The 24,999-nt window shown below is 40.1% G+C and overlaps 1 protein-coding gene and 1 pseudogene across 7 annotated transcripts in view; both read right to left on the bottom strand.

The window, feature by feature from the left end:
• The window catches only part of SH3RF2 (SH3 domain containing ring finger 2), a 145,336-nt gene that overhangs the window by 65,444 nt on the left and 54,893 nt on the right, over positions 1 to 24,999 (bottom strand). For all 7 annotated transcript variants that reach the window (XM_063724299.1, XM_024247516.3, XM_063724297.1 and 4 more), the window contains exons 3-5: positions 16,138 to 16,407; positions 12,346 to 12,441; positions 2,474 to 2,788 (exon numbers count right to left, since the gene is read on the bottom strand). In XM_063724299.1, coding sequence (XP_063580369.1) covers positions 2,474 to 2,788; positions 12,346 to 12,441; positions 16,138 to 16,407 — 681 coding nt within the window. The remainder of the gene's footprint in view (positions 1 to 2,473; positions 2,789 to 12,345; positions 12,442 to 16,137; positions 16,408 to 24,999) is intronic.
• LOC103890743 (MICOS complex subunit MIC27-like) lies at positions 18,538 to 19,271 on the bottom strand (annotated as a pseudogene).

Here is a 24,999-nt window from a genome sequence, read left to right as displayed (position 1 = left end):
TGATAATACCTCCCCTACAAAGGTTCTTATTACAGTTTTAGAATGGAGGGGAGGCTTAGGAGACAGAGAATAAAAGGAGACTTTTCTATCAGAGGATATCACTCTATTTATCTATCTATCCATCTATCTATCTATGTATCAATCATCTATCCATCCATCCATCCATCCACCTACCTACCTACCTACCTATAGATCCATCCATCTCATATTAGTTTCAGTAAAGTTTGAGGTTATATTACTCTTCTTGCTTTGGTAGTAGAATCTCCAGTACTCACTATGGTTACTAGCACATTGTAAGCATTCAACAGATGTTTATTGGCTGGAAGATTTACACTAATCTGTAATCTTTCTTTAAGAAATTAATTCTTTCTCCAGTCTTCCCTAAGTATATGTCACCACCACCTGCCCAGATATTTACGTTAAAAGTCTTGATTCCTTGATTTATTGAGCACCTGCTAGGGTCTAGGCACCATGTGGGTTGCTGGAGTGGGGAAGGCAGGGGGAGTGTGATGAGCCAGACCCAACCACAGCTCTCAAGAATGTTAGAGAAAAGGGAAGAACTTGCCATTTGTTCAACTTTCTGCTCATCTTTAGATATAAGTCATAAGTGGGCCATTTCGAGTGTGTTTTTACAACCTTTGGACAAACATGTAGAAATACTTATAATCCACAGCCATCTGAATGGAGAAAAGGCTGCTGTGAAGTAGTTCCCTGGTCATCGGATGTGTGAATGCAATGCCATACTGTGGAATTCTCACTATTTGTGAAAACTACGAAGGAATAATACTTGTTTTGAATCCTACTAAGCTTCTCCCACTCTAGTCCAGCCTCCGTAGATGACATAAATGCCCAGAATAAGAATTTTAAAAGCACACAGAAAATGACTCTTGGTTAAATCTTTTGCGAAGCCAACTTAGAGCTGAGTGAGCTAGCTTATTTCCACTTAGTGTGGGCTGCACTTTATATATCTATGACTATATATAAAGAATCGTTTCAAAAAATTCTGTGACTCTTTGGCTTAATTGTGAGTCACAAGGCTCCCATTTTAGAGTGAGTGTGTGTTTGTGTGTGTGTGTGAAGGAGAACTTTGGGCATAAAGCATCTATTAATATGTACTTGTAAAGAAGTGCAGTGTGTATGTAGAAAGTTTTATAGTTTTTGTTATAGCAAGGGGAGTGAAATGGAGGAGAAAGAGAGAGAAAGTGTGTATGTGTGTGCGTGTGCATGTGGTGCAGGTGGTGGGCAGAGTTACATGAGCAGCCAACTTCTTAGCAACCCAGACAGTGGTATAAGATGTGAAGTGTTGTAGGAGGTGATTGTTTTCCTTTCAGAATAGCACACAGGTCTTTGAGGAGCCCTTGACTTTCTCTTTCCTCCTTGTCTTGTTAAAAAGGGATTAGAGTCCAATTAAGCCTTTTAATCCCAAGGTAGAAATTCATGTTTAAAAACAAAATTTACAGCTCCTTAAAAAAAAGAAAAAACACATCAGTACAAGTTGAGTTTTGTTCTTTCAAGTTGCCACCTGCATGGTCCCAAAGAGTGTTTTCAGCTGAATACCCAACATGCAGCTCTTCTTAATTACTTTTCCTCATACCTCCACTCCTTCACCTTTTAAAGTACCCTTCAACCTAAATAGCCATATGCTGCTAGAAATACTTCAGCTTCTGGATTGCCACGACCACCCCTAGGCGTCTTCAGTTGGCAACACAGTGACCAGGGTTAACAACAATAGTATTAAGAGGCAACGCTTATTGGATGCTTAGTATATGGTGGGCATCATGGTGCTAGGCACTTTACATGCATTATCTTATTAGGTACTCCATCTGGAAACACCCAGGGCTGGCTTCACCGGTTTGTGCCTTGCATAGCCACACACGGCTCTTTGCTTGGTTTAATGCTCTGCTGTTCCCATCTTGAAATTCTTGATCATTTTTGAGCAAAGTACTTGTATTTTCATTTTGGACTGGGTCCTATAAATGTAGGTAACCAGTCCTGAGAACATTCAATAACCCATAGTTTCTTTTTGTTTGTTTTGCTTTCTTTCCATCTGATGTCTAATACATTGCCAGAAGATGGGATATTGAATCTCAGATTGTGATGCCAAAACACTCTTGAGAAAATAGGTGCCATCGTCTCCTTAGAGGGAAGTTCTCTAAGGGACAGGAACAATATCATGGCACTCAGCAAGGGAAAGAAAAGTATCTGTGAGAATTTGGATAAGCTGTTTAACCCCTCTAAACCTAGGTTCGCTCAACTGTAAAATGAGGATAACAGTAATAACACCTAACTCACAGGCTGTTCAAGGATGAAATAAAATGTTTATACAATTCTAACATGGAATACATATGGCATTAGTTACTAGTAGGGCATTCTGGGTGCTTAGCAAGTACTAAACATCAAATATTGGTTATGACATGGTATGAATCACTTGCCCAACTCCAAAGTGTCCTCATCCCAGGAGTTTCTTCCCTACCTGTCCCGCAGAGCTGGAAGGAACGTCTGCTTTCTCCATGGGCTGGGTGATCACAGAGGGGTTGCTGGAGCTGATGAGCACTGGGGTGCTGATCTCTACCATATGGCGCCCTGAAGGAGAATGGACCATCCGGTTGAGAGTGTTCAAGGCTGTTGTGATGGAAAACTGCCCAGGCCCCTTCCTCCTGGACCCTGGGCCCCTACGGAGGGTAGACGTGTTGCCTCTGGAGGACGAGGACACCAGGGACAGGTTTTTTGTGCGGGATGACTGGCGACCTTTGTTCTTCTCTAGAAGGTGTCTTGCGGTGAGGTTTGGCTGAAAAGACAAAAGGTCCAATGAGAAGTTTGTTTTCCTGATCTAATGTGAGTAGCCAGTTCCTACCCACGTCCATCTGAAGCCAGGTCAGGTGCCATCTCCTCAGTCACTGGCTCAGATTCTCATTCCTTGGTAAGCACAGTAACAGCTTCCATCTTTTATCAATGAATCCTCATGACTTTGCTCTATTAATGCATTCTCACAACTTTCCTGCAAAGTAAGTATTACTCTTTTACTGAGGTCCAAAGGGGATAAAAATAAGCCATGATGCTCTTCCCTGGCTGAGAGTATTCTTCCTTTATCCATTTTCCCCAGCCATTTCTGGCTGTTTTCACCTAGTGGACTTCTCCCCTCTTCCTTTAGCCATCCTGGAATCCCCTGCTGGGTTGGCCACTTGCCCTTCCTGGTGCTCCCAGCAGCCCTGGTGCTTCCCGATCATTGTATTTTTCACTCCAAACTGCAATCCTTTACTTGCCTTTCCCCCACTAGTCCGTTAGCTATCTGGGTTGCAGGGACCTTCTACACATGATTCTCTCCTGTACCCCAGAGTAGATGCTTAGTGTTTGTGGAATAATGAGTGAATGAAGTTGCTCAAGTTCATACATTTCATGAGTGTTTGAGCCAGAATGTAAGTGCATTCAGGACTCTGAATCCTTATGCTAAGACTGACTTTTACTACTTCCTATAAATATGTTCATGTAGTCACCATTCTTCCTTGTTCTATATCTCTTAGTCAGTGATGTATTGGTAAATCAGATGTCAAAAAAAAAAAAAAAGTAACAAGAAAGAAAGAAAACAAATCCCTGATTTGTGGAGTTTTTCAAGCCACCAATGGTTTAACAACTGGCTGGGAAAATTCCTGAAAATGTAACAACCAGCTCTTGTGATCTAGTTCCAGCCAATTCCAGTACACCACTGTGTTATGTCTGTCTTCCCCACCATATAGGTCCATTCTCACAAGAAATATATCGTAATATTTTGAGTACCCTACTCACTGAGGGCCCCTGTGGGTTCATTTCCTTTGGAAATCTGAAACATGTTGACAAAAAAGAGTTAGTGCAATAACTCTTAAATTTTAGGATGATTACCTAAATTTTCATTTTTATAATTGTTACCAGTTGCCTTCTAAAACCATATCTCATTCTAATTTAGAAATCCAACCAAGACTAAACCAGGAAGAAGTTGAATCCCTGAATAGACCAATAACAGGCTCTGAAATTGAGGCAAAAATTAATAGCCTACCAACCAAGAAAAGTCCAGGACCAGATAGATTCGCAGCCAAATTCTACCAGAGGTACAAGGAGGAGCTGGTACCATTTCTTCTGAAACTATTCCAATCAATAGAAAAAGAGGGAATCCTCCCTAACTCATTTTATGAGGCCAGCATCATCCTGATACCAAAGCCAGGCAGAGACACAACCAAAAAAGAGAATTTTAGACCGATATCCCTGATGAACATCGATGCAAAAATCCTCAATAAAATATTGGCAAACTGAATCCAGCAGCACATCAAAAAGCTTATCCACCATGATCAAGTGGGCTTCATCCCTGGGATGCAAGGTTGGTTCAACCCACACATATCAATAAACGTAATCCAGCATATAAACAGAACCAATGACAAAAACCACATGATTATCTCAATAGATGCAGAAAAGGCCTTTGACAAAATTCAGCAGCCCTTCATGCTAAAAACTCTTAATAAATTAGGTATTGATGGGACGTATCTCAAAATAATAAGAGCTATTAATGCAAACCCACAGCCAATATCATACTGAATGGGCAAAAACTGGAAGCATTGCCTTTAAAAACTGGCACAAGACAGGGATGCCCTCTCTCACCACTCCTATTTAACATAGTGTTGGAAGTTCTGGCCAGGGCAATCAGGCAGGAGAAAGAAATAAAGGGTATTCAATTAGGAAAAGAGGAAGTCAAATTGTCCCTGTTTGCAGATGACATGATTGTATATTTAGAAAACCCCATCGTCTCAGCCCAAAATCTCCTTAAGCTGATAAGCAACTTCAGCAAAGTCTCAGGATACAAAATCAATGTACAAAAATCACAAGCATTCTTATACACCAATAACAGACAAACAGAGAGCCAAATTATGAGTGAACTCCCATTCACAATTTCTTCAAAGAGAATAAAATACCTAGGAATCCAACTTACAAGAGATGTGAAGGACCTCTTCAAGGAGAACTACAAACCACTGCTCAACGAAATAAAAGAGGACACAAACAAATGGAAGAACATTCCATGCTCATGGATAGGAAGAATCAATATCGTGAAAATGGCCATACTGCCCAAGGTAATTTATAGATTCATTGCCATCCCCATCAAGCTACCAATGACTTTCTTCAAAGAATTGTTAAAAACTACTTTAAAGTTCATATGGAATCAAAAAAGAGCCCATACTGCCAAGTCAATCCTAAGCCAAAAGAACAAAACTGGAGGCATCATGCTAGCTGACTTCAAACTATACTACAAGGCTACAGTAACCAAAACAGCATGATACTGGTACCAAAACAGAGATATAGACCAATGGAACAGAACAGAGGCCTCAGAAATAACACCACACATCTACAACCATCTGATCTTTGGCAAACCTGAGAAAAACAAGAAATGGGGAAAGGATTCCCTATTTAATAAATGGTGCTGGGAAAACTGGCTAGCCATATGTAGAAAGCTGAAACTGGATCCCTTCCTTACACCTTATACAAAAATTAATTCAAGATGGATTAAAGACTTAAATGTTAGACCTAAAACCATAAAAACCCTAGAAGAAAACCTAGGCATTACCATTTGGGACATAGGCATGGGCAAGGACTTCGTGTCTAAAACACCAAAAGCAATGGCAACAAAAGCCAAAATTGACAAATGGGATCTCATTAAACTAAAGAGCTTCTGCACAGCAAAAGAAACTACCATCAGAGTGAACAGGCAACCTACAGAATGGGAGAAAATTTTTGCAATCTACTTATCTGACAAAGGGCTAATCTCCAGAATCTACAATGAACTCCAACAAATTTACAAGAAAAAAACAACCCCATCAAAAAGTGGGCGAAGGATATGAACAGACACTTCTCAAAAGAAGACATTTATGCAGCAAAAAGACACATGAAAAAATGCTCATCATCACTGGCATCAGAGAAATGCAAATCAAAACCACAATGAGATACCATCTCACACCAGTTAGAATGGCAATCATTAAAAAGTCAGGAAACAACAGGTGCTGGAGAGGATGTGGAGAAATAGGAACATTTTTACACTCTTGGTGGGACTGTAAACCAGTTCAACCATTGTGGAAGACAGTGTGGCGATTCCTCAGGGATCTAGAACTAGAAATACCATTTGACCCAGCCACCCCATTACTGGGTATATACCCAAAGGATTATAAATCATGCTGCTATAAAGACACATGCACACGTATGTTTATTGTGGCACTATTCACAATAGCAAAGACTTGGAACCAACCCAAATGTCCAACAACGATAGACTGGATTAAGAAAATGTGGCACGTATACACCATGGAATACTATGCAGCCATAAAAAAGGATGAGTTCATGTCCTTTGTAGGGACATGGATGAAGCTGGAAACCATCATTCTCAGCAAACTATCGCAAGGACAAAAAACCAAACACCGCATATTCTCACTCATAGGTGGGAATTGAACAATGAGAACACTTGGACACAGGAAGGGGAACATCACACACTGGGGCCTGTCCTGGGGTGGGGGGAGTTGGGAGGGATAGCATTAGGAGATATACCTAATGCTAAATGACGAGTTAATGGGTGAAGCACACCAACATGGCACTTGTATACATATGTAACAAACCTACACGTTGTGCACATGTACCCTAGAACTTAAAGTATAATAAAAAAAAAAAGAAAAAAAATAGCTGAGATAGAAAATTTTATTGAATGTGGCATTTGTTGAGGAATAAATAAAGTTCTTAAAAAGAAAATTTTAAAGAAGATGTGGTTCTTGCTTCAAGAAGCTTATAATATTGTGAAAAACTCATTAAGTAGGGGAATGAGCATTATTATGTCCATTTTAAAAATCAGGAGGCCAAGGCCTGGAAGCGGTGACTTATAAATGACAGAGCCAGCGTGTAAACAACTAGACAAGAAAACATCATACAGTTATAAGTGCTCTGACGTGATAGAGAGTGATTGGGGGAGGCAGCTACTTTAAATTGGGGGGTCGAGGAAGATCTGCTGAGAAGGTGGCATTTAAGCTGAAACAACAAATGTCAAGAAGGAGTTAGCTATGTGAAAATGGAGGTAAGAATATGCCTGGAAGAGGGCATATCATAAGCTACTGTGAAAGTCCTAAAGAGGGAAAGAGCTCAGCTTGCTTGAGAAAAAGACAGAAGAAAGAAACAGAGAGAAGGCTGGAACAGAGCATGTAAGGAGAAGGTGATAAAAGAGGCCATAGAGACAGGCAGGGGCCAGATCACGAGAGCCTGGGAAGCTTCCATTTTATTCTACGTATAATAGGAAGTCTTTGGCAGGACTTAGGTAGAGGAGTGATCTGATCTGATTTATGCTTTTAAAAGCTCATGCTACTGTTTGGCAGTTTCTTAGAAAGTTAAATACATACTTAGCATCTGACCCAGCAATTCCACTCCTAAGTAATCACCTAAGAGAAATGAAAACTTGTGCCCACTCAAAAACCAGTATGCAAATGTTTATAGCAGCTTTATGCATAGTTGCCAAAAACTGGAAAACAACTCCAATGTCTTTCACGAGGTGAATGAACAAACTCTGGCACATCTATACAATGAAATACTACTCTGCATCAAAAAGGAATGAACTACTGATACATGAAACAGCATGGGTAACCCCAAATGCATTATGCAAAATGAAAGAAGCCCGACTCAAAAAGCGACATTCTGTATGATTCCATTTATATGACATTCTGGAAAAAGAAAACTACAGGAGTAGAAAACAGATTGGTGGTTGCCAGCACTTATGAGTTGGGGAAGAAATTGACTATAAAGGGGAAGCATGAGAAATTTCAGGGAAGACGATTGGAACTATCCTATGTCTTGACTGTGGTGTGGTTACACAATTTTACGTACCTATTAAAATGTATAGAACTGGATGTTAAAAAGAGTAAATTTTACTGTATGTAAATAAAAAAAGAAATAAAAAGCTCATTTTGGCTGCTATTTAGAAGTGCCAGAACAGAAGTAGGGGGACCAATTAGGAAGTTATTGAAATTGTTTAGGCAAGCTCTGATGGCAGCTTGAACTAGGCACAATGACTTAGAGGCCCCAGGACACCTGCCCCTCCATTGTTCACCCAGTAAAACGGCAGTATACACTCTGAATTGAATGAGTAAAGTTCTTTATACAGACATTCTTGGCTATAATGAAATAAGTTAATTTTTTCTGCTTCCACCTAATTGTTCTGTCCCCAGGTGAGTACCACCATCAGCTTTTCTAACATTAACACTGACACAGGTCTCCGGGAGACTCTGCGTCTGCCCTGTGCTCTGCCAACATGATTAATAGCTCTGCTGGGGAAGAACTGCAGGTCTCTTAGATTTGCACCCACTCATTTGAAACAATATTGTTGAGGCTCATTGGGCTGAGCAAAGTTCATATAACCCAGGCAGGCTCCATTGGAGGAGTCCTGATAAGAATGAGCATAGGCTCAGCCTTTGTTTTATCACCTTTTAATGCAGGTGCAATTCAATAAGTGAAATGGTACATTAACAAGAAAAATCCTGTTTATGCTAAATACACACAAACATGCACACATACACACATCATGCTCATAAGAAAGCCTCCCTTCCTTCCAATTGCTTTCCATGGCACTGGTAATTCAAAGCTTATTTAAAGAGTTCTCAGCAAGTGCTAGTCTTAATGAAATGACTGGAGTCAAAATTTAAGTGCTGCTTTAAAAAGCACAATTTAGATTTCAGGTAATTTTTGAAAATCAGGTTTCCAGATTAGAGCAACCACTTGATTATCTTTTTCCCCTCCGAGCAATTAGGAGAACAAATGAAGCACTGGCTAGTTTAATGATAATCTTGATGGTTCTTGTACTCGCTGATTTTAGAGGTGAAGTGGCAGGAAAGTGTATCCAAATGAATAATCATTAAATAGAGAAGTTTTGGGAAATGGGTTTCAGAAATGGGTAATAAGATGACTAGTTGCCTTCCCCCCCAGCCCAGAGTTATGAAGAAGCATCTCAAGATAATGCAGGAGACCAGGCAACAATTTCCATAAATATTTAAGCACCTCATATGGGTCCAATGAGGTAATAATTGCAGCTGACCTCTGTCCTTGGAGAGTCAACCATTGACTCTGAATCATCCTAACTTCCGCTCCTACCCAGCAGATGGCTCTGCCACTGACCTGTGTCCATCAATCAAGAAGTGGGGCTGTCCTTGAACACTTCTCTTCTCTGTGCCTGCCTCTGTCAATCCCGGAGTCCTGTGGATTCTACCTCCTGAAACGTCTGTGAACCTATGGGTCTAATCCACAGTCATCTAACTGGGCAATGCAGGGGCCTCCTAACTCTACTTTCTGCTTTTTTTCTCCCTCCTCTTCAAATCGTTCCTCCCACTGCAACCAGGGCAGTCTTTAAGAAATCCAAACCTGGTCACTTGAAAACCTTTCAATGGCTTCTGTTGGCTTTTGGGTCGAATCTACACTTCTTATGATATGGCAGAGGCAATGATATCCAGTGTTTCACGTGTTCCCTTATACTTCTCAGCTGACTTGACATCACATCAGGCTGTGTGACTGGTTCAGGCTAATGGGCTGTGAGTGGGAATGACAAGTGTCACTTCTGAAAGGAGGCATTTAGTTGGTGATACAACTTACTCTTTTCCATGCGTCCCTACTGTGAAAACTAGGAAGCCCACATGTTCCAGAAGATGCAGCTACCAGATGGCCCAGCCCTATTAGTCTGGGTTCCTGAGTGACTATGTGAGCAAAGCCCCTCATCACTCTGCACTAAACATGGAATGTAGGTGAGGAATAACATTTTCTTTGTTAAGCCACTGAGACTTTGGTGCTGTTTATTGCCACGGCATAACCTAGCCTATCCTGACTACACAGGATGGTTTACGAAGTCTTCTGTGATCTGTCTTCCATTTACTTCCCTGGCTTCACTTTTTGTTCCTCTTTCACTCTCTAAGCTTCAGCTCTGGTACTTCCTTTTTCCCCTGGCTACACCACACTTCCTCATCCTGCAGGACTTTTGCACATTCTACCTCCATTATCTAAAATGCTCTCTATTTGTCAGATCTTGGCATAAGTGGCATTTGCTGACCTTCTGCCCTGGTAAGTTGTATATCATAACTCCCTAATAGTTTCCACTACTTCAGTCTGTTTTTTTTTTCTTTTTTGAGATAGGGTTTTGCTCTGTTGTCCATTCTAGAGTATAGTGGCACAATCACGGATCACTGTAGCCACGACCTCCTAGGCTCAAATGATTCTCCTGCCTCAGCCTCCGGAGTAGCTGGGAACATTGTGGGCCACCATGCTTGGCTAGTTTTTAAATTTTCTGCAGAGATGGGAGTCTCACTATGTTGCCCAAGCTGGTCTCAATCTCTGGGGCTCAAGCGGTCCTCCTGCCTTGGCCCCCAATGTGTTGGGATTACAGCCATGAGCCACTACATTTGGCTACTTCAGTCTTTACATGATTCAACACACTTGCAATTACTGGAATACTTTCTGACTTTATAGTCTCTGAGAGTAGGGACCCATGTTTGTCTTGTGTCTTTAGAACTAGGCACAGGTCCTGGCATAGCAGGCACTCAATGAAAAATTAGTTGAATAATTAAACATATGTTTAGGACAGGGTCACAGTGAATGATTTACTCTGTAAAAAATTTTTTTTCCCCTGGGAGCTCTGACTACCTTCTGAATTATTTTCCATTCATTCACTTGCTAAGCTATTTTTTTTTTTTTTAAACAGAGTGCCTGTTCTGTGTTAGGCTAGCCTGTGAAGTACGACTAACACACTCATCAGATATTCAGAGGAAAGAGGCCATTGAGAGTTTAACTACTTGCTAAAATTTTATGGACAAAGTAGGTTTCTATCGGAGCCTTATAAAATAAGTGAAATTTGAACAGGTAAAGAGAATTGGGTGGTATATCTGAAAGGGGCCCCAGCAAGAGAAAAGGCATTAGGAATGAGAATCAGGAATGAGTTTAGTAGAGACAATAAGAAGACCAGCCTCTCTGGACCCTTCCTCCATCCCTTCTTTCAACACTGATGGAGTAGAGGAGGTACAGAGAACCCTGAAAGCTGTGCAATGCTCTGGGTACAACATTCATTTCAGAACCTGCTTTAGCTCTTATGACTAGAAGAATTGGTCGCTTCTCCTCAATTGTGGTCTGTTCTGTTTCAAACCCTCCAACCCCTAGGGTGGACAGCATGCCTTTTACTTCTTTCATAGCTTTCTACTACTCATTTTTAATGCTTTATGCATGTTAAGCACCCAATAAATGCAGTTGAACAACGAAAACTCTCTTTTAAATATGTAATGACTTGCTTCAAGCTAAAGTGAGGCTCATGGTTAATGAGGTTAGGCACTGACAGGTTATATTATACTGGAGATACACATAGCCTAGCATGTTTTCTTCTTTTTTAAAGAAGATTTTTCTTTAAAAAACAGAAGAAATAAATATATGCTGATTTCAGAAGATTTAGAAAATACAAGTTGGCAGAAGAAAATGACAAGCATCTAGAATCTCATCATCTAGTGATCACAAAATGTTAACATTTTGGTACATATCCTTCTTTAGTCCTTTATCCATTTATATAAACACATATATATTTATAAAGCTAGTTCCATATGGTCCAACTTATTTTTTATTGTGATAAAAGACATGTAACATAAAATGTACCTTCTGAACCACTTTTAAGTGTACAGTTCAGTAGTGTTAAGTATATTCACACTGTTATGAAAGAGATCTTTAGAACTCTTTTATCCAGCAAATCTGAAACTCTATACCTATTAAACTTTTAAAAAACTTAACAATGAATCACAAATCTTTCCATAATATTGAACACTTTATGATATTAAATATTATTCTCCATATATTATAGTATTATTCATAGAGACACTTTTTTCATCACCACAATTTAAAAAAATGAAGTCCTTATTGTTGAATATTTAGAGTATTTCTGTTTTTTTGTAATTATATACCATCACCTAACATTATGGTGAACATTTTTGAATATTTTGTAAATCTATCTTTGCATACTTATTTAAATATTTTCTTACACTAAACTCTCAGATGGACTTACTGACTCAAAGGAGGCACACATTTTTAATATTTTTGGTATAAGTTTATTTGAGTTTGCATATGAGAGATTTCACTAATTTACATTCCCATCAGGAGAATAGAAAAGGCTCATTTCCCCAGACTCTTGCCAGAATTGGATATTATCGTCTGGCATCTTTTCTTTAGAGATTTTAGTTAGTTCTGAAATAAGCCTCATAGCAAATAGGAATTGCTCTCAGGCATCACTGTAGCACATGCATATTTCTGTGTAAGCGTAAATCAGATGTAGACTTGATACTCACGTACCTCTACAAACAAGATAGGGAAGATGCCTACTTTATCTCCTAACTTGCCTTCTGCCCAGTTTTCATCCACTCTGCTGATCACAGTGATGATATCGTCCTGAAAGAGAAAGTCTCATGGTTAGCATTTACTCTCATTTGCAGGCAATAAAAGCTCTCATCAGAGATCCGTTTGGAGTCTCAGATGGTGTAAGGTGTCAGGAATGTAGCTTGTGCTTGATTTATTTGGGAAGTCTTTTTGCTAAAATGAACCTTCTCCATAAAGGGCAGTGTTTGTGTCACTGAGACCATAGGGGAGTAGACATAATTTGGAGAATCAATGGAATCCAATAGGAAAACTTTGAAATGTTTCTAATTTTTAATCACCAGCAGGGTCCAAGCTTTTCACTTAAATTTATCTGATGGAGAAATCAAGATGGAAGCCATAGGGAGAAGCACTTTTAGCTTTGCAAAAAGAAAAATGAGTTTTATGCTCATTTTGAAGACTTTCAGAACCTATTCAATTTTTAATGCATCAAACATAAAGCAACTTTTTGTTTAGATTTTTCTTACTCACTATAAAAGGTTATATGTAAATTTGTAGAAACATTTGAAAATACAGATAAGCAAAACAAGGAAAATATTATACCACAATAAAGATACAATCACTGTCAACAGCTTGAATAACACATTTTTTTCCAGATTCTTTTCTATCAAGACAAAACATACATACATATAAACATACATATTTTTAAAAAACTTTTCCGAAAACACACACACATGCATACAATAAAGTGCACAAATCTTGAGAAATTTTACATTTGAATATATCCATGAAATCCCTGTTCAGATGAAGCTATAGAATCCTCCCAGCACCCAGAAGGTTCCTTTGTGCCCTTTCCCACCACCTGTTAAGAGGCAACCACTACTCTGACTTCTAGTACCATACATTTATTTTGTCATTATTTTGTGCCTGCACCTCACACAAATGAAGCCATATGGGACACAGTGATTTTTTTAATTTAATGCCATTTTAGAAACACCTTTCCGTGTCCATAAACCATTCATCAAGTTCAACCTGTATATTCATCCACTAAAGACCTTCTGATCTCTCTGACATTCTGTTCCATGCTCCTCAGGAATTAGGATTAATTTAAATTTAAATCTGTTACTGCATTATACCCTTTCTTAGCTTCCTCTTACACAGTGGTACCCAACCTTTCTGGCACCAGGGATCGGTTTCGTGGAAGACAATTTTTCCTCGGATGCAGGGGGTAGGAGGTGGGGATAGAGGGTAGGGGATAGGGGATGGTTTCAAGATAAAACTGCTCCACCTCACATTATCAGGCATTAGATTCTCATAAGGAGCACCTAATTTAGATCCCTTGCATGTGCAGTTCACAACAGGGTTCACGCTCCTATGAGAATCTAATGCTGCCACTAACCTGACAGAAGATGGAGCTCAGGCAGTAATGCGACCCATGGGGAGCAGCTATAAATACAGATGAAGGTTTGTTCAGTTGCCCACCGCTCACCTCCTGCTGTGCGGCCCGTTTCCTCACAGGCCACGGACTGGTACTGGTCGGTGGTCCGGGGGTTGGGGGCCCCTGCTCTTACACATGTGCAATTATGCATTTATAGGTTATTATTTCTTTCTTTCTTTCTTTTTTAAAAATTTTTAGATGGAGTCTCACTCTGTTGCCCAGGCTGGAGTGCAATGGTGCAAACTTGGCTCACTGCAACCTCCGCCTCGTGGGTTCAAGCGATTCTCCTGCCTCAGTCTCCTGAGTAGCTGGGATTACAGGCACGCGCAACCATGCCTGACTAATTTTTGTATTTTTAGTAGAGTCGGGGTTTCGCCATGTTGGCCAGGCTGGTCTCAAACTCCTGACCTCAAGTGATCCACCTGCTGCGGTCTCCCAGAGTGCTGGGATTGCAGGCATGAGCCATCGTGCCAGGAGGTTATTATTTCTTTAATGTCGGTCTACCCTATCAGATCATACACTTCATGTGTGCAGGGCCTGTGTCTGTTTTGTTAATCTTTGTTTTCCCTAGCACCTAACACAGTGGCTCCCCTTTAGTAGTCAGCCAATAAATATTTATTGAATGCATGCATGCACGAATAAATACATGATGTTGAATAAATTACACAATTTACTGAGCTAGAAAGCACTAGGAAAAGAACAGCTTTGGAAAGGAAGATCTTGAGTTTAATTTGGATATGCTGAGTTTAGACCATGAGATTTCCTAGAAGTCTGTGTATTCCACAGCCTTCCAGAATGGGTCAAATCCTCTCTTTTGGTTTCTTTGTCATAATTTCCCATTTATATGTCTGTTTCTTCCACTAGATTGCCAGCTCAGTGTAGGTAAGAACAATGACTCATCACTTTATCTCCAATGGCCAGCTTGGCACATGGATGGGCTCAAGAAATGAATGAGTGTGTGAAGTAAGTGCCCCAGTTTACAAATTCCCAGAAAGGGTGAGAGAGGCAGACGATGACACTTCCTTATGTCTTCCTCCAGCCGTGTGTCTAATGCCTGGCGCAAAGTAAATAATAAATGTTCGTGGAATTGAACTGACTTTCCTCTAGCTGTAGTCTAGGTCTACACTTTGCTGTTTGGGCTGTAGAATGGCCGTCCTTAGGAGTCTCGCTCTGAGGTTCCACGGCAATAATAAAGATCATTATCTCAAAATATGGAGGGCAGGGAGGTTGTCTAGTTTGAGAAAACCTGAAGTAAATCTCCTTTCTGGTAGTGGTGGAATAAAAACATTTTGTAAAACGAAAGACCTTGCCTAAGCTATTGTAGCAGTGCCACTTTTTATACTTATATTTGATCTACTTATCACGAGTAGAGAAGAATGAAAATAACTCCAACTGTGGTTTCCATGAGAGATGTGAATGTTTACGGAATAACAAATACTGAATACAGATAGTTAAAGTAGTGTAGACTTTAGTACAACTGTCATTACTTGCAAATGGTGGGGAATCATCTAATGAAAAAGAGAGGCACAAGAAATCTTAGGGTAATTAATGTTTGAAAAATATAACTTGTAAGAGGTTATTTATATAGAAAGTCACGATTATATTATTGTGTGTGTCTGGAGTGTTTTGAATGTGATGTTTACAACAAGATAGAATGTAAATGAGTAGAATTAGGTAACCATAACTTGGCTGCAAGAATACCCTGCCACATACATGATAAAGAGGTAGAGGCTGTAGTTTTACATAGCATGTTATCAAATTGTTTGTAATTTTCTGTCCACGTATCTGTGCTTCCCATTACTCTGCCAGGAGAGCAGAGACTGTGACTTATTCGCGTCCTATTCCCAGGGCCTGCAAGGAGTAAGTGCTCAAAAGTGATAGAATGATAGAATGAATAAATCAAATGTGTTATTCAAGCTGTTGACAGTGATTGTATCTATATTGTGGTATAATATTTTCCTTGTTTTGCTTATCTGTATTTTCAAATGTTTCTACAATGGTTTCAGAATAAATGAATGAATGAATGAGTGAATACTTTTGTAATTACAATAAAAAAGGCTTACAGACTTCTATCACTTATTCGTAGATTTCTCTCGAGATTTCACTTGCATGTAGTTTGAATTGTACACACATATTACATATATATGCACTACATATATACATATGTAATTTATGCACAAAATATATTTTTATGAATAAAATAAATATTAACAATAATATAATATATTTAAAATACAATTTTTTTAAAATCAGCAAATATTAAACAAGCAACTCTGTTCTGCTATGGTCTCTATGTGGTCCCAGGTGACTCTGGTGGCTGCGCAGAATCCTACCTTGAGGAAGGTCAGGCAATCCTGGTTGTCACTCTTGTCCTTGCCTCGTAGGTCGAAGTTGTAGAGGGCCCTGCAGAGCGGGGGCGGCTGGGGTAGCTGCTTGATGACTTCCACGGAGCTGGCTGGGAAGTTCCCGCTGATGCCATTGATTTCCCCCTGGTACCAATTCTCATCAAGCTGTCTCCGGAGAAGGATGATATCTCCCTTATTAAACCTTAGGTCACCAGGATTCTGCCCTCTGTAGTTGCATAAGGCCTTTGCTCGAGGCACCTGCAATGGCACAGACGAATAAGATATGTACTTAGCTTAGAGTCTAGAGGAACAGAAGATACAAGCATTCCCCCTTTTACTGTACTTTGCTTTAACATGCTTTGCAAATATTGAGTTTTTTACAAATCAAAGGTTTATGGCAACCTGTGTTAAGTAGGTCTATCAGCGCCATTCTTCCAACACCATGTGCTCACTTTGTGTCTCTGTGTCACATTCTGGTAACTGTTATTAACTTTAAATATTTTAAACTTTTTCATTATTATTATATCTGCTATGGTGATCTGTAATCAGTGATCTTTGAGGTTACTATTGTAATGTCTTAGGGGGGGCGCCACAAACTTTGCCCATACAAGACAGCAAACTTCATTGATAAATGTTTGTGTTCTGACTGCTCCACCAACCGGTCATTTTCCCATCTCTCTCCCTCTCCTTGGGCCTCCCTATTCTCTGAGACACAACAATATTAAAATGAGGCCAATTAATGACCCTACAGTTGCCTACAAATTTTCAAGTGAAAGGAAGAGTTTCACATCTCTCACTTTAAATCAAAAGCTAGAAATGATTAATCTTAGTGAGGAAGGCATGACTAAAGCTGAGATAGGCCAAAAGCTAGGCCTCTTGTGACAAACAGTCAAGTTGTGAATGCAAAAGAAAAGTTCATGAAGGAAATCAGAAGTGCTACTGCAGTGAATACATAAATGATAAGTAAGTGAAACAGCCTTATTGCTGATATGGAGAAAGTTTGACTGGTTTGTGTAGAAGATCAAACCAGACACAACAGACCCTCAAGCCAAAGCCTAATCAAGATCAAGATCCTAACTTTCTTTAATTCTATGAAGGCTGAGAGAGATGAGGAAGCTGCAGAAAAAAGGTTTGAAGCTGGCAGAGATAGTCTGAGGTTTAAGAAAAGAAGCTGTCTCTATAACATAAAAATGCAAGGTGAAGTGGCCAGCCATCAATATTGAGGCAAGACCCACCACCAGCAAGAAGATTACAACTTGTTGAAAGCTCAGATCATCATTAAGTTTTTTTTTTAGTAATAAAGTATTTTAAATTAAGTTAGATATATTGTTTTTTAGGCATAATGCTATTGCACACTTAATAGACTACAGCATAGTGTAAACACAACTTTTTTTTTTTCTTTCTGAGATGGAGTCTTGCTCTGTCGCCAGGCTGGAGTCCAGTGGTGTGATCTCAGCTCACTGCAACCTCCACCTCCCGGGTTCAAGTGATTCTCCTGCCTCAGCCTCCCGACTAGCTGGGATTACAGGCGCACACCACCACACCTGGCTAATTTTTGTATTTGTGGTGGAGACGGGGTTTCACTATGTTGGCCAGGATGGTCTCGATCTCCTGACCTCATGATCCACCCACCTTGGCCTCCCAAAGTGCTGGGATTACAGGCGTGAGCCACCATGCCCAGCCAAATACAACTTTTATATGCACTAGGAAATTAAAAAAATGTGCTTGACTTGCTTTATTATGGTATTAGCTTTATTGTGGTGGCCCAAAACTGAACCTACACTATCTCCGAGGCATACCTACATAATATTTTTTTCCCATAAAACATGGATATTTTATTCTAGCTCTAGGAAATGGAAAAAAAAAAAAAAACCAGGGAAACACATCTTTCCACACACCATTCTAATTTAACTGACATTAATTCGGGAAAGCTAGAGCAGAAATATATGATTATACATATAAATATGTATGTCTTTATACATACATATATGCATTTTCAGATTTTAGTCTCACTGGAATTCATGTCTTTTTTTTTTTTTTTAAATATGTGCCCCTGAAGGTCATCAAATTCAAGCTAATACTTCTACCTAAGTCTCCTCATCAATCATTTAATATTGTTTGCATTGCATTCACAGTTTGTGTGTTAACCACTTATGTAATTTATCAAATTGCACATTTGGAGAGGTAAGGGAAAAACTTGGTTTAAGTAATACTCTATGTATCTGTTACCCATTACATGATTTTTTTTCATCATTATTTGCAACTTCATACATCTTGTAGTTTTCTATGTAGTCTCTCTATGCAGTCTACTTCAGCTTCCAGTGCTGTACTTGTCTATATGTTCTGGGTGGGACCACCTGTGATCCATGAACTTGGATCAAACCAAGTTCAGGTGCTACACATAAACTGTGTAGCACCTGAGGTGGATTCTGATTTGGTGTTTGTTTCAGAGCTGAGTTCTGTTAGCAAGGGCACTGAGTGTTTCAAGACGTGAGTTGTTTTTGCAGGTACTTCTATTTCGGTTGGGGATCCTAGCTTAATTTTTTTTCTTTAGGTTTAGGGAGTGACTCTTTTTTTGCTGCTTTTTGTCCACAATGATTTAACTGCTTCAAAAATTTGCTGGCTTGTAGCTTACACCTTTTTCCCTGTTACCTTAGCAATTATTACTGACTGAACTGGGTAGCAAACAGTTGCTCATAAAGTGGCCAGTCCCAGAGGATAAGTAATTTTCTTAACCTTAGAACCTTTGTCGCTGAAACCAAGCCTGCCAATCCTGAAACCGTAATAACTCCCATTTTCGGAAGAAAATCTCGAGGAGGATTCTTCAGATAGACATAAGCATCTTTTCCAAATTGTACTGTATCCATTATCACATTTTTCACAAAGACATAAACACCCTTGCACCAGCCAGTATAATGACCAGTTGCAGTGTAGATGGAAGCAAAGCCCGTTTGTAAATGACCAGGCTGCTCTTCAACATATTTAGACTGGAGCGGTGGTGCAGTATATACGGGGAGCTGCTCTGGTTTCACTAGCTGCTTTTTGGATTCCTCTTCTTTGGCTGCATGTACACTTACAGATGCACGTATCAGACTTGCAGGCATGGTTGTCAGTTTTCCCATCTACTAGCAGGGTGAAAATCTGAAACATTGACAATGGTAAATGCTGGGGAGAATGAGGAGCAATAGGAAGTCTCATTCATTGCTGGGTGATGAAATAACCTGCACAACAAATGCCCGTGATACGAGTTTACCTGTGTAACAAACCTTCACATGTACACCTGAACCCCGATGACCGCCATGTCTATGACCCTTTCGGCCAAGGTTTTCAGACGACACCTGCATAATATTAATAACTAATTACCAAGCACTTCCTATGTGCTAAGTGTGTATGTGGATCATCTCATTTAATCTAGGCAGTCCTTGGAGATAGACACGCATTATCCCCATTTATAAGATAGGGTGACAGAGACACAGAGTGGTTTATTAACTTGCATAAGATGACACAACTGGGAAATGGCAGATATGGGACATGAACTCAGACTACTTGATGCTAGAACCCCTTTTCTTAATCACTACACAAGCAACAGGGCCGTGAACTTGACTCTACATCTATGAGATGGGAGTCAGTGACTCTTTCTGGGTCTGAATACTGATTTTGAATTCTGGCTCTACTTCTTTCCGTTTGTGTAATCATGGCCAAGTTACTTAATCTTTCTTAAACTGTATTCATTTATAAAATGAGCATTTGGATCATTAGGAAGCTCAACTGAGACAAAGAAACAATTAGTCAGAGATCAATCATCAGTTTTTTTAAAAAAAAATCAGCTCAAGCATAATCATTTGTCAAATCAGTTGTCTAAATAATTATTTCAGTCAAATGCATTTTTACTAATTGAAATTGTTTTTTTCACAGAGAAATGGCCTCACTCCAGTCTTGCTCGAAGTCTGCTGGGTAAACTGCAAGTTCTAACAGACTAAGAGGAAGTGCTTCAGTCACCTAAGGTCGTATTTTATTTTGTGCTTTTCCAAGCAGTGGGATTATGTAATCACCTCTCATTGTAGCAGTCTTGCTATTCATAATCTTGCTATTCATGCAATGGGGTATAGAGAGGCATTAATTTAGGTCTTCATGGATTGCCTGAATCCGCAATGATCATTTGAAGAAAGAATTCTGAGCAGCTTAGTGGTAAAGACCCAACATTACTTTGCTGATGGAATGGTGGAGGTGTCCTTTTCTGCTGGTCCCCAGATACAATAGGGAGACTCCAGGGGTGAAAAAACCACAGGAACACAGCTCATCCCCAGGAAACTGGTGGACAAATGAGCAAAGGTATATGTGCTAGGGGGGTTAACATAATGCTGTGGAATAAACAGGGAATTGGTTGAATAAATTATTATATACCCATACCCATACAATGAAAAACTTTGCAGTCATTAAAATTGATGTTTTTTATAATTAATAATATTGAGTGTTACTGATAATATACCATTAAGTGTAACAGAAGAGGTTAAGAATAATTATGTAGACTAGATTTTCATTATAAACACACATGTATATTTTTATCTAGGGAAAATGCTAGATGACTATATGCCAATATTTTAGAAGTGGTTATCTCTAAGTGGTAAGATTTTTGAATATTGAAAAAACAGTTTTTTTCCTAAGTGCTTAGCTGTGTTCTCTAACTTTTCTATAATAAAATAATTGTATTGCTTATTAAAATTGGACAGTTAGAAAATGAATGAAGCTGGTGGATGAGAGGTAAAAGGTATGAGAGGAATTTAGAAAGAAAGTAAGCCAAGCTGAATAGGATAAACAAACTATGCAACTACCTTTTTTGGGAAAGGTGTTCCCTACCTGAGAAATAAGCAGGTAAAAAGCTGGATGAGAATGGGTTTCTGGGGAATGACCCAAATCTGTTAGACCCCTAGGGTTGGGTACATCAGGGAACAATAATTGTTCCTCCATATTTCTTCCTATCAATTTTCCATTGTAATATCACATTTTTCTGGGTACATGACTACTTGGAATATTGGTCACATTTTTAGCCTTTCTGGTGATTAAATCCAGGCCAGTGTGGGAGTAAGCAACCTTTAGGAAGTGTCCTTCCTGAGTTTTCTTTTCCTCTCCTCCATCTTGCTATGTGGAATGCAGACATGATCCCTAGAGCTCTAGCTGCTGTCTTGAATACTGAGGACGAGGGCCACACCTAATAGGGAAGGAGCCTGGGTTTCAGAGCTGCCGCACCCATCCTGGATTGCTTCACATCCAGACTTTTGTCGGAGAGCTAAATAAACTTCCACCTTGCTGAATGAATTGTGAGGCTTTTTTTTTATTATTATTTATGAAAAACAGAAAAGAGAAAAGGAAAGAAAGGAAGAATGAAAAGATAAAGAAGAAAAGATCTAAGCCCCTTTGGATTTGCATAATGATAATATCAATAGCTAACCTTTACTGAGTGCTTCTTTCTTGTGCCAGATTATTTGCTAAGTGCTCTAATTCTCTTTGCTAAGCACTCTCTAATTCTCACAACAACCTTTGAGGTGTGTATTATTTCAAATGTCAATTTTTAGATTAAAAAACTGGGGATCAGAAAATGATATGGTTTGGCTGTGTCCCCACCCAAGTCTCATCTTGAATTCCCACATGTTTGGGAGGGGCCTGGTGGGAGGTAATTGAATCATGGGGGCAAGTCTTTCCTGTGCTGTTCTCATGATTGTGAATTAAAGTCTCATGAGATCTGATGGGTGTATCAAAGGTTTCCGCTTTTGTTTCTTCCTTATTTTCTCTGGCTGCCGCCATGTAAGAATTGCCTTTCACCTCCTGCCATGATTCTGAGGCCTCCCCATCCATGTGGAACTGTAAGTCCAATTAAATCTCCTTTTCTTCCCAGGCTCAGGCATGTCTTTATCAGTAACATGAAAATGGATTAATACGATAAATCGGTACAAGTAGAGTGGGGTGTTGCTGAAAAGATACCTGAAAATATGGAAGCAACTTTGGAACTGGGTAACAGGCAGAGGTTGGAAAAATTTGGAGGGCTCAGAAGAAGACAGCAAAATGTGGGAAAGTTTGGAACTTCCTAGAGACTTGTTGAATGACTTTGACAAAAATGCTGATAGTGATATGAACAATAAGGTCCAGGCTGAGGTGGTCTCAGATGGAGATGAGAAACTTGTTGGGAACTGGAGCAAAGGTGAGTCTTGTTATGTTTCAGCAAAGAGACTGGCAGCATTTTGCACCTGCCCTAGAGATTTGTGGAACTTCGAACTTGAGAGAGTTGATTTAGTGTATCTGGTGGAAGAAATTTCTAAGCAGCAAAGCATTCAAGAGGTGACTTGGGTGCTGTTAAAGGCATTCAGTTTTATAAGGGAAACTGAGCATAAAAGTTTGGAAAATTTGCAGTCTGACAATGTGATAGAAAAGAAAATCCCATTTTCTGAGGAGAAATTGAAGCCCGCTGCAGGCTGCAGATATTTGCATAAGTAATAAGCTGAGTGTTAATCCCCAAGACGACGGAGGGCGGGGGGGAACATGTCTCCAGGGCATGTCAGAGGTCTTCATGGCAGCCCCTCCCATCACAGGCCTGGAGGCCTAGGAGGAAAAAGTGGTTTCATGGGCCGGGCCCAGGGTCCCCATGCTGTGTTCGGCCTAGGGACTTGGTGCCCTGTGTCCCAGCTGCTCCAGCTGTGGCTGAAAGGGGCCAATATAGAGCTTGGGCCATGACTTCAGAGGGTGCAAGCCTCAAGCCTTGGCAGCTTCCACTTGGTGTTGAGCCTGCAAGTACGCAGAAGTCAAGAATTGAGGTTTGGGAACCTCTGCCTAGATTTCAGAAGATGTATGGAAACGCCTGGATGTCCAGGCAGAATTTTGCTGCAGTGGTGGGGCTGTCATGGAGAACCTCTGCTAGGGCACTGCAGAAGGAAAATGTGGGGTCAGAGCCCCTACACAGAGTCCCTACTAGGGCACTGCCTAGTGGAGCTGTGAAAAGACGGCCGCTGTCCTCCAGACCACAGAATGGTAGATCCACTGACAGCTTTCACCGTGTGCCTGCAAAAGCTGCAGACACTCAACATCAGCCTGTGAAAAGCAGCTGGGAGGAAGACTGTATCCAAGCTGCCCAAGACCATGGGAACCTACCTCTTGCATTAGTGTGATCTGGATGTGAGACATGGAGTCAAAGGAGATAATTTTGGAAGCTTTAAGATTTGACTGCCCCGCTTGATTTTGGACTTGCATGGGGCCTGTAGCTCCTTTGTTCTGGCCTATTTCTCCAATTTGAAATGACTGTATTCACCCAATGCCTGTACCCCTACTGTATCTAGGAAGTTACTAACCTGCTTTTGATTTTACAGGCTCATAGGTGAAAGGGACTTGCCTTGTCTTGGATGAGACTTTGGACTATGGACTTTTGAGTTAGTGCTGAAATGAGTTAAGACTTTGGGGGACTGTTGTGAAGGCATGATTGGTTTTGAAATGTGAGGCTGTGAGATTTGGGAGGGGCCAGGGGCAGAATGATATGATTTGGCTCTGTCCCTGCCCAGATCTCATCTTGAATTCCCACATGTTGTGGGAGGGACCCAGTGGGAGGTAATTGAATCATGGGGGCAAGTCTTTCCTGTGCTGTTCTTATGACAGTGAATAAGTCTCATGAGATCTGTTTTAAAAAGAGGAGTTCTGCTGCACAAGCTCTCTCTGCCTGCTGTCATCCATGTAAGATGTGACTTGCTCCTCCTTGCCTTCCGCCATGATTATGAGGCTTCCCCAGCCATGCGGAACTATAAGTCCAATTAAACCTTTTTCTTTTGTAAATTGCCCAGTCTTGGGTATGTCTTTATCAGCAGTGTGAAAACAGACTAATACAAAAAATTTAAAAGTTGCCCAAGTTCACAAAGCTAGAAAATAATGAATTTAGGATTTGAACTCAGTATCCCCAAGCCCAAGCCTGCAATTCTTTTTCTTTTTTTGAGACAGGGTCTCACTTTGTCACCCAAGCTGGAGTGCAGTGTCATGGTCTTGGCCTCTGTAGCCTCAACCTCCCAAGTTAAGTGATCTTCCTGCCTCAGCCCCCCAAGTAGCTGTGACTACAGGTGTACACCACCACGCCTGGCTAATTTTTTTTGTATTTTTTGCAGAGACGGGGTTTCACCATGTTGTTCAGGCTGGTCTCAAACTCCTAAGCTCACGTGATCCACCCGCCTCAGCCTCCCAAAGTGCTAGGATTATGGGCATGAGGCATTGCACCAGGCCTGTTTCTTAAAATATAATCTGTGATTTCCCTGTATGAGAATCTGGGAGGTGTTAAAAATGCGAATGCCTTGATCCCACCCCTGACTGATTTGATCAGAATCTCTTGGAGTAGGATTCAAGTAGCTGCATTTTTATCAAGCTCCCTCACCAACTTTGATGCTACTGTAGGTCTAAGCTATATCTTATTCTAACTCAAATGGGGGCAATGAATGGAGTTTTGACATAGGCTATAGGCTTTGTAAATTGCTAGCTTGCTTTCTTTCTTTTCTTTTTTCTGAAAGATATTTGCAGTGCAAGTAGCTTACATATTTTAATGACTTACTGAGAGAGTATATTAAACTAAAATTGCACAAAATGCTCAAACTGCTTTGAAGATGCCTAAACCTTGAAACCCTAAAATAGTACTAATTGCCTATTTTCATTTTTTCTCCATCTCCCCTCAACATAAATAAATATTGTGGAAATGAATTATATATAAATTCTATTGTTAACAAGAAGACCCTCTTTCTTCTTTTTCTCCATTTTGGATAATCCCTCCTCTGGTAGTCTCATATGTTCATACTCACAGAGAACATTGGCTTCCATAGTGCAAAGCAGGGC

Source organism: Pongo abelii, chromosome 4 (genome assembly GCF_028885655.2).
Source record: "Pongo abelii isolate AG06213 chromosome 4, NHGRI_mPonAbe1-v2.0_pri, whole genome shotgun sequence".
Lineage (NCBI taxonomy): Eukaryota > Metazoa > Chordata > Mammalia > Primates > Hominidae > Pongo > Pongo abelii.
The sequence above is the reverse complement of the archived record's forward strand: the minus strand, read 5'-3'. Positions and strand labels throughout refer to the sequence as shown.